General features: G+C 36.4%; 1 protein-coding gene across 1 annotated transcript in view; it reads left to right on the top strand.

Annotated features, from left to right (window-relative positions):
* The window catches only part of LOC113477144 (pituitary tumor-transforming gene 1 protein-interacting protein-like), a 30564-nt gene extending 21743 nt beyond the window's left edge, over nt 1–8821 (top strand). The window contains exons 7-8 of the mRNA XM_026843300.1: nt 637–683; nt 7181–8821. Of these exons, the coding sequence (XP_026699101.1) occupies nt 637–683; nt 7181–7230 (97 nt within the window). The 3' untranslated portion in view covers nt 7231–8821. The remainder of the gene's footprint in view (nt 1–636; nt 684–7180) is intronic.
* The last annotated feature ends 1934 nt before the right edge of the window (nt 8822–10755 follow it).

The raw sequence follows: 10755 nt of genomic DNA, 5'->3' as shown, positions 1-10755 counted from the left end.
CCCCCCCCCCCATCTTGCAAAAGGGAGAGGAGGAAGGGGAAGAAAAAATTTACTTGGTTTATGTGAATAATTAAAGTTTGGCAATATTAGATGATCAGCACAATATTTTAATTTATTCTCTGCATGGATGCCATGCTGGATTTTAGAAACTAGCAGTTTTCACTTATACTTGCTGTACTGCTTAAATAAGAGTAATACACCTTTTATCTTTTTAGAATTATATTGAATTGGGATTCTGAAGTGCACTGTAATCACAGCTAAATTTTACAATTATGCTCCCTGCTGGAAAGCATTAGGGAGTCTTCAGATGTTGCACATTGCTTCTCATGTATAGACAAATACCTCAATGTGTGTTATGTGTACATATATGTGGATGTTACTTCTATATAGAAAAACCATATTTACTTTATAGTTGAAATATATCTTATTTTGACGTTATTGATTAGTGAGAAGCTATAGGGAATCTTACAGATACATTAAGTGTATATAGAAAGATAATATGTATAACTGATAAATGTTATTTTTAAAAAATTTGTATAACTGCATGCTAATTTTAAAAATGCTATCATCATTCAGATGTAATTACCATATTTTGCTTACAGCTCAAAACTGAGTGTTCTGATGCCTTTATTGCAGGAAACATGAAAGAAAACAGAAGCATGATAAAATATGCAAGAAGTATGGTATGTGGTACTCTTTTTTGATACTTATTTTCTGAATTGATTCCCTTTTTCCTAATTATTAAATTAACAGCAGAAACAAGCTGCTTTATGAGCAGCAGAAGGAATCAAGCCCAGTTTCCTACTGATGCATGTCTTCTGTCACCTGAACACCTGATCTCATCACTATTATGCTCCTATTGTCTTCCTGCACTGACTCTCCCACTGGGCAAGAGACAGTGTGCTGGATGGGGTGTTTACTTGGGAGGGCAATTTAAATATATTGATTTAAATTAAGTAGTTCTTTCTATCTCTTCCCAAATAAGAGTACTGTTTTGTGGAGATTTTTTGTTTGTTCCTGAACATGATAAACCAATGTAGTTGAAATTGGCTAGTAGACTCAATGGTTATTGAAGGAGGATAAACTGACTAGCAGATATCAAGCTTAAACAAGAATGGAGCATGCAGCCTAACGTAGGGGTTAAAACTGCTGGTTTTTCTTTGTTTTTAAGCAGAGTTGTAGTCCAGTAGGAGAAGAATATCACAAGACTATAGGACCTGCTGTGTTGTATAGGTGGCTCTTATTATCTAGGCTTGTCAGTGCTTGCACTTTTCAATTGATTTGTTCATAGGTTAATAGTACTGTGTATTGAGAGCCAGATATGCTAAAACTATGCCGCACTTTTTATTATGCTAATTGCACGAATGTCAGAGAAGGTGATTCTAGGGGTCTGAACAGTCACTCAAAACTGTTAATTTTCATCCTCTTGTTAAACTGATTGGCAGTCTGGGAATGCCTTCATGAATCTGCAGCCTGCCCTTTGGCTGATGCAGAAGTGATACAGACAGTCCCTATAGGGAATTCTCTGCCTGGGAAGTGTTTGCAAAAGTATGCTCCTTTGCTGGAATGGAGGAAAAATTCACTGTGAAGCTTGAGTTTCAGGATGAAGAATGTTGTAGAAACTAGAAGTAATTTTTATTAAACTTCAGTCCTGTGGTATTTTATAGGATAATTGACCCTGTATCCCAACCACAATTCAGTTTCAAGAGGTTTGAGTGGTTGACAACAATAGTCCAGATTTTAAAAAAACAAAGCAAAACAAAAAACAAAATCCAACCAGCATCATAAAACACACACTTTTTCTTTGCTTCTCTTTAGAAGAGACCTTGGAGTCAGTTTCAACAAGGCTGAATCATTGGGATAGATCTGGTGAAGAACTTAAGACAATGGCTATGGCTCCAAAATAACACGCAGCAATCTACACAGATACACATATAACTCTTTAATCTCCTGGAGGCAGTGCAGCAAAGAAGAGTGAACAAGGTCCTGAATTCAGTATAGCAGTTAGTGTATCAAAGCACTGCATTGAGGTTAAATGATGTTTTTAAAGGCTGTGTTACATTCTGCTCATAAAACTAGTTTACCTGTCTGTTTCTGGATGGTTCTACATTTTAGTGAAGACAGTTCTCTCAGTGCTTAACTTTCAGACCTTTGTGGAATGCTTTGTTGGATCTTGTTGGAGTACTTCAGTTTCCTGAGGAAAATAATGGTATAATTCTGTGCCTCTGGAATATGTCTACCAAATTCAACAAATCTTGTTGGTAGCTATACTATGCAGACAGGTGTATGAGAGCTTGTGTCATTTTGCCTCCACTTGGAGCATGTTAGTCTATCAGTGACTTAATTAGAAACGAGTTCATACATTCATTGTGATAATGGAAGGTGTACCTTCTTATAAGGAGTCAAGTGTATTTGCTTCTTTGTGCAGTTGTGTTTTGCAATGCAGTTTACCTGCAAAAGATCATAATTCAACTATTAAAAAAATTCAATAGCAAACTTCTATATAAAATTTATTGTCAGGTTTCTTTTAATAGGTCATGCAACAGCCTTGGATCTTCTGTCTTCATTTTTTGCTGTCTAGTAAATACCAATGTTAGCATAATAAACATCTTACAAAAATTGCTGCAAATCATTATGGAGACACTAGATTATTTTACACTTTTACGCATTTCAGAGAGGATTCTCAGTTAAGTAGGCATGGATGAGTGGCAGAATGACAATGACTTTGTTAACCTGACTGTAGATTAAGATGATCATGCCTGAAATTTCAGTATTTGGTTGGCTTTAAGGGAATGCCTTTTCCCATTTCATCTACCAGCTTTCCTTGCCCCATTTAAATGGTAATTACACATTTATAATGCATTGCAGGTGTCACTCTAGCCACAGTCCTTTGGGAGCATTGGAAGCAGTAGACAGCTTTAGCAACCAGGAATACACACTTTGAATTGTTTCTTTGTTGCACAATTTTACAGTATTTTTCATTTGCTCACATATATGAATGCAGTATGATTACACAAATTATATGTTGACTGTTAAAAAATTTTAAAGTAGAGTTCAGAGCACTTTGCAGCTTGTGTAGTATACAAAGGAACTACAATTTAATTGCTGCTGCATTTGCTGCTATTGTATGTTCAGTATAGCATTAGTGAGAAGCTGCTTTATTATTTATTTCAGGATTTTGCCTGGTATTAGTGGAAGGATTCTTTCTCTTCATTTTTACAAAATTATTGCCTTTCATGATTTTAGGCTTCCACACCACTTCAGTTCTGCAAATGTTTTGATCAGCTAATTTAATGATATGTAATCCTATCTCCTTTATTTTATGTGAGACGTTGATTTTTATATTCAGTAGTTTGTCACAGTAAATGTTCCTTCTGTTCAAGATAGATACTTTGTCTTGACCCTCTTTAGTGTTCTGAATGCAAATTAGGGAAACCTTGTATTGGTATACACTTAAAGCGATTTAGTTAAGAATAGAGTTGTTAATCTGGGGGTTAAAAATAAAGAGGAAAAGTGTAATAAGGGATGAAGACATGCCACAAATGAGGGTTTTTTTGTGGCATATATAGTCTCTTGTAAGTATTTTACTTGTTAATTTTAGTTTTGGGCAGTGCTGATATGTGAGAGTCAGATCTCAGTGACTGAGAAGCTGCATAGTTAACATAGTATATAATATAAATGAGTATGCTGGAAAGAGGTATTAGATTGCTTTGTCATTTCATACATATTAGAAGGCCTCTTTATTTCATACAAGCTAATGAAAGATACTTGACTACCTTTCAGATTTTTGAGTGTTTCTTAAATACTGCTAAGTAGGCCAAATATTTGTCAAAATGAAGGTAAATAGAAGTAAGCTGTTTGAAGTTCTTGTGTCTTGTGTGTCATTATTCAAGTTCAGCAGTAACAGGTAATGGACTTTATTGCAAACAAGACTGTTGAAGCTACAAATATCTAGCTTCTCTGAATCTCTAAGTGTAAATTACAAGTTGGGTACTTGCTCTCATGTCAAATTGGAAACAGTTGAGAGAGACAATTCATGTCTGGTTCAAGGCAGCACATGAGCTTTAGCTGAACCAGACATGCTATCTATCCAATTAGCATAGGCTTGCAGCTCTTCTTTGAGTGTCACAGCTAAGAGCAACTGTGGCAGCTGCCAGGAGCTTTTTGTCATGCTCCTTTTTTTGTAGGTCTCTAGATTGTTTTTGTCCACTTCCTGAAGCCTGATACAACTTCTTCAGTAAGAATTGGTGCAAGTGGTGAGCTGCTGCCTCCCTTCTCTCACTTAATGTAATATTATAACGTACTTAGAACACTGAGGATAAAAGAAACTTAAACACTGGGTGCAGAATTGAGCGCAAGACTCAGAGCAAGGTCTATCAGATGTTGTAACCTCTGGTTATCCTCATTTGGAAGGATTTCTCTTGGAATACCTTCTTTACCAGGAGATTAATTTCTGAAGTCATGACCAATAATACACTGGATTGACCCATAGTTCTTAAGACCTGGTTAGTTCCAATATTGTCTAATAAAACAAAGAATTTTAAGTTAAACATAGTAATACCTGATCAGTAGTGGTGATATCTGTTCACTCGTAAACATAATTCAGTAAAATTAAAGCAAGTACTACTGGGAATGGCATTTGCAATAATGTGTAAAATGACACTTTCACTTGATATATGAGGACTAGTTATTTAAAATTACTTTTGGCTGAGTGTTTTGGGGCAGAGGCAGATAAAAGTATATTTGCTCCTGAATGGTATAGAAAAAGTTTATCAGGATTCTTACACTGTCCTCTGATTAATTTGAAGTTGCCACTATTGGATGTAAAACATCGTTTCCATTGGATTTCAGCTGGTTTAAGATGTAAGAGAACAGTGTCTAGTGTTTTACGGTGTTACTTTCAGATCTATCAAGCGTCAAGTATGTCTCTTGAATGAAATATAGGACACATAATAAGCACCTGCCAAACTACATAGAGAAGTATGCAACCTAAATTAATTCTGTCAGGGAATCTGGTACCACCTCTTGCCACTCTGTGGAAAGTGTTTCAAAGTTTGGTGCCTTGTGTTCTAAGTGGAACTTAATGAGTGCAGGGTGTTTATGCAATGCCAATTGTAATGAAAATGTTAATTTCTAGTACTGTTGCTAATTTTCTGTAGATGTCACGTAGATGTGTTTTGTATTTGGAAGGAGTGAAATAAAGTACTGCAAAAATTTGTGAGAATTGGACTACTCAGTTATCTTTCAGGTAACTAAATATATTAGGATCCATAGATCCTAGCTGCCAAAGTATTAACATGTCTGGAGGAAGGAGTGGAGGTGGTCTGGAAATAAAGTAAATGTTCTGTATTTGGATTGAGTTAATATTAATGCAGGAATGTTACCTGAAGGCAGTAAAGGTTGAATGGTAGGCCAAGGATAAGAGGTTTTTTGGTGTATAAGCTTACTTGTTGGCTAGAGTAGACTTAATGGACATTACAGCACTTTGTTAAATGCATGAAAGGCAAGAGTAAAATTTGAGAAGTAACTGCTTTCTAGAAGTTCTAAAAATATAAAAATTTCAAGATATCAAAATATTGTATATACTTCTTGACAATGCTGCCATCTAACCCATGTTCTTATTACACAAATACTTAAGATTTTTTTTTTTTAAAGTAGTTACAGAAAATGGTAGTACCTTTGACAGGTACTACCTGTCAGGTACTAATACCAGGTAAATAGACTGTATTTCATGTTATCTGGCTGAAATTAATGTCACTGGCTTACCCCTTCTTTGATAAATAAGGGCCACTATGTATAGTTTTGGTTTTAACTTTTAAAAATTGACTGCTTGTAATCTTGTAAATTTGAGTAATTATAGGATTTTTCAAACTTTTTCCTTAATGTTTGCTATTCCCTATTAGGTAGGTAGTTGCATTTACTAATACGAGAATCAATACTAAGCAGTTGTGCTTCTTGGTTGACATCTTAACCTGTCAGTTCAAAATTGCAACAACTGCAACAAGGTAGACAAAAATATAGTTTTCCTTCAGTGCCATTAGCTTTTGACTTTTAGATAGAACAGTGAATGTTCAGTATCTGTGTGCAAGTGCACATGAAAAAGAGGTGCGGTACGAAAAGGTCTGAGGGGGCTTCTTACAAGATCTGGCAGTGACTAGTGTAATCTTTCTCTTCTACTGTTGTGAATCTGAAAATTTGTGAATTGGGGTGGTTTGGCTTAGCTGTCTTCTGCCTCTTTGCCCTAAACAAATGAGCTGGAGAAGAGTCCAGACTTGCCAGACATCAGTACAAAATCTCAGTAGGAAAGATAGTGGTAGTGTTCCTGTTCTTTCACAACAAAAGGTCAGCCTCTGGACTTCTATAGGATGCTTTTGTTTTCAGTCTGCACTTCTGCCTAGCCCAAATCTGGTGTGTGGTTGAAAGTCTCTTTGAAATAATTGCTGTAGGGAACAGCGATTGCTTAGCTAACCCTTACAGAAGATGGTGTGCGTGTCCAGAAACTCAGCATAATTGGATGGCTTTGCAGTGCTTTCTGTGACAGGATTCTGGTAAAGTCATTAAGAATCTTCGTGATGGAAACATGCTGCAACCTGGATTAAGTGATGCTCTTGTTCTGGTCCCTGGAGGTTTTAATACATGTAGAAGTGATCTTCATTTGTTCTTGAAGATTATTGTCCTGTTGCCGGAATGCTGTAAGTGGCTGCGTGTGACAGATGGTTGTGTATAATCTAAGTAGAACTAAGTTAAAGTAGCAGCATCTTACATTTTAAAAGGATGATGATCCTACAGTAACTTCAATTTATAAACTGGTCAGTCTGAATCTGTTCTTCCTGAGCCATCTCTATGTTTAGATTTTTGTAGACTTGACTCACAAATGCATTTTGTAGGGTATATCTCACAAACGAGAAATTTTTTTTTTTCTGTAAAAATTTTTCATAGAGAAATGTCCTCTCCCTGCTAAATCATGACATACCTATTCATGATTATAGTCTGAGAAAGAGTGCTTAAGAACACTTTCAATATATTATTATGCTTGACTGTTTGGGTAATAGAGCAACTATTACAAGAATTGCCTTTTGGTTTTGTTATATGGAGTACCTATTACAGTGATTTCAGTAACTCAAGGTTTTATGTAATAATGGTAAGAAAATGATAAATGCAGTCCTGTTTTGTTTTACAGGTCTTCGCCAGGATTCTGATAATCCATACAGCAGATTTGAGAACGAATAAAGCTGAGAACCTTCCACTAGAACTTGTAACTGCAGAATACAGGAAGATAGTTTGTTTTCATTTGCCCTTTGGGCTTTTTTCCCAGTTTTTTCTTCCTTGTTGTAAAACTAGGAGTGGACAAAGACTTCCAGAAATACATGTTTCTATCTTCTACCTATCTCAAACTATTTTTTTTTATAAATGCTTTTGGTTGTTGAAATGTTTGCTGATTATTTTTTTATGGTATCATTTAAGTGTGAAATACTATCTTTCCTCCTCTCAAACTATTTTGTTACTTGGTGTAGGTGGCTGATAGTCACAATCATGTGTTTGAGTTCAGCCTTAACTGCCACTTAAAACAGTTGTTCTCATGTTCCTAAATAATATTTTTCTCTACTGTATCTTTTTTTATAAAAATAAAAGGTAACATGGAAGCACAGCTTCACAGAGCAGAAATAGGTGATGTTGCTATTGATGAGAAAATGTACCAGGCACACTCTTACGTACTACCATACTATGAGAATTGGGTGGAGTTTTTTATTCTGGAAAAAGATCTTGGAGTGTAATGTCTAAGGGCTGACAGAGGGGAGCATATTTGTCTTTGAGTAATTCAATTTAGTCATGGAAATGTTAACATGTACTTTGGATATATCACTGATGTGAGAAAAATTAGCAAAATTTGAAGAAAGTAGTTCTTGAAATAAACAGTTATGTGTGCCTAAATTTAAAGAGAAACATCAGTCTGTGAACAGTTTCTTCTGTCAGCCTAATGTATAACTAACAAAAAAAAAAAAGCTGCCACAATTCTGCAGTTTACCAAGGCTGACCCTGGCCAGCAGCTAAGCACCACCCAGCTCCTTGCTCCTTCCCTCCCCACAGTGGGCTGAGGGAGAGGATGGGAACAGCAAAAGTGAGAAAACTCTTGGGTTGAGATAAAGAGTTTAGTAAGTGAAGAAAAGGAGGGTGGGGGAACAAGTCCTGCAAAGGCAAACGCTGCCTCTCAGAAGCAGACCTCAGCCCCCCTTCCCCTCAGTTTTTGTTGCTGAGCATGATGCTGTATGGCCTGGAATGTCCCTCTGGTCAGATCTGGCCAGCTCTCCCAACTGTGTCCCTTGCCAGCCTCTGGCTCGCCCCTGGCCTACTGCCTGGAGCAGGGGGAGTGGGAAAAAATGAAACCTCGATACTGTGCAAGCACTGCTCAGTAAAAGCCACATCACTGCTGTGTTACCAGCACTGTTCTAGCCACATGTCCAAAGCAAAACACCATATGGGCTGCTGTGAAGACCATTACCTCCTTCCCAGCCAGACCCAGTACAGTGAGAAAACAGTATTTTTTCTAACCTTCTACTGTTTGTTTGGTATTTCCAAAATGTGATTTATTTCTTGTCTTTCTTTTCATGGAGGTGGTTAATTGAGCATTTTAATAGCTTACCAGTATGATGCAGCAAGCAAAGAGCTCTTCCTGCTCCCCCATCTAATTCAGGTTCCCATTTATTCTGTACTCTTCAAATAACTTCCCTTGCTGTATATTATCCGTTAAACAAATGTACAGTATTGAAGATGTTCATCTTATTTTTATCAACATTCCTAAAATAAACACTTTAACATCTTTAGTTTTGTTCTGTTATTCTGTGCAATTTTAAGTTAACTTGGTTTGAAAAAAGTGATCAAGTATGAGTTTGGGAGAAGGGAAAGGAGGCAGTTTTGGTTTTGCTCTTTTTCTGACAAGAATAAAATCTTAAGAGCATACAGGTGTAGTGAGAATTAAATCTTGCCTGTGGGTGATGAGGTAGGTGAACTGCCATTCCTCCCAGTGCTAAAGAACCTGCCTCTACTTAGGCTTTAGTAACTATCACTTATCGCTGATTTTGGTACAGTGTTCACTTGCATTCTTTCACAGTTTTTACTTCTGTAAACAGTCTCTCTATATACAGTTTCTCAGGAATTTATGTAAAAATCTGTTTCCAAGTTCCTGAATCTGTATTGTACTTAATGGAATAATGGTCTAGCTTTCCTTTTATCTTAACTCATATTTAGCATGGTGTTTAATTTTATGTTTCTTCATCTGTCATCTGTTGTCAGGTCTGAAATATTACTCAAATGGCTGTCTCTGAAGAATGATGGTCTGTGATAAGAGTGAGTTGATAGTGTGGAAATAAAACATGCTGATGATTTTCCCTGGAGATAACTTTTGCAAAAATTAAGGTCTGCCTGCTGTCTCAGACCCCAGTAGTGACATTCCTGACTTAATAGAAGAGCATTTTTCTTCAGCACCTGCTACAGTGTCTGAAGGGCTGTCATGTATTCTAACAAAGGGGGGAGCGGGAACAACTTTTCTTACAGTTTCAAAGATGGCAAAATACTTGGAGAACCAAAATATGTTGAGGCTGTGGAATGGGTGCTGTGTTGATGGAGAATAGTTGTGTTACATTTAAAGAGAAGGCTGAGCGAAATCCATGCAGTCTTGTACACCTTGTTAGTTAGCTTGGTCGTGCCTAAGCCACGGTTGTGGGCATCAAAAGGTAATAACTGTTGTGTAATTTACCTTAATGAGATTTACCGTAGACTAAACATTAATTTTATAGTGTAGGCTGTAATTTATACAAAATATGAGGCTGGACATCTAATACTGTATAATTTTGCTTACACAGCTAAAACAAGACTATTAATTTAATGAGACTATTGTGGACAGCAGCCTTAAAACTTAATAGAAAACACAAATATCCCTAAACAATTCCCAGACTTTTCAGATTACTTAACCTTTTTTGCTATGTTCATTGGAGCAATTAATTGGATGAAAAAATTGCAAGATATTAATTGCAGCCTTCTCTGTTTTCTTCTGTGTCAGTATTTCTTACTTTTACAGAAATACTGGATTTGGCTTATCAGTAGAAAAGTTGCTACTCTTTGTATTTCAGTGTAGCCACAAGTAATTTGGAAAACAGCTGTAGACAGAGGTAACGTATCTTCGATTCTCGGGTGTGTGAACAAAGGCATTTATCATTTTCAGTATGAGCTTCCCCTCCTTCACACTTTTTCAACAAAAGAAATAGCAAGGATGCAACATAAAACCAAAATGAAAGTAGGGAAACAGCATAACAGAAGCCTGAGAGCCATAATATCGCTGCTAATTAGTTTTTCTCAAGACTTCCTTTTCACACTCTATTCTCTCTATCCTCTGTCTTTACACTTTTTATTTTAGTGGGTTTTGCTTGTTAATTTTAGTAGTGAGGGAGTTGCTCTATCTGAAAAGAGCAGCAATCTTGGAAACGAAAAAGTTAAAATGTGTGTTTATCTTTCCACAGAACAGAGCTGCTGGTACTGAAAACTCAAGTGGGTCAGCCTTAAGAGTGATGTTGCTGGGTGTGATTTATTTATACAAAGGGAATTTTAGTAGATTGAAGCATGCTGTTTTAACTTACCTTAATACAGGAACATACTTTTTACCACTTCTGAAATCTTGGATTTGATGAAGAGTCCCTTAAGTTTTCTGCACCATGTCTTGCTTAATTGTTGTTTGATTGTGAAGTAAGCATATGGAAATAA

Source organism: Athene cunicularia, assembly GCF_003259725.1.
Source record: "Athene cunicularia isolate RWA chromosome 2 unlocalized genomic scaffold, athCun1 chr2_part1, whole genome shotgun sequence".
Taxonomy (NCBI): Eukaryota; Metazoa; Chordata; class Aves; order Strigiformes; family Strigidae; genus Athene; species Athene cunicularia.
This window is presented reverse-complemented; position numbering and strand designations above follow the sequence as displayed.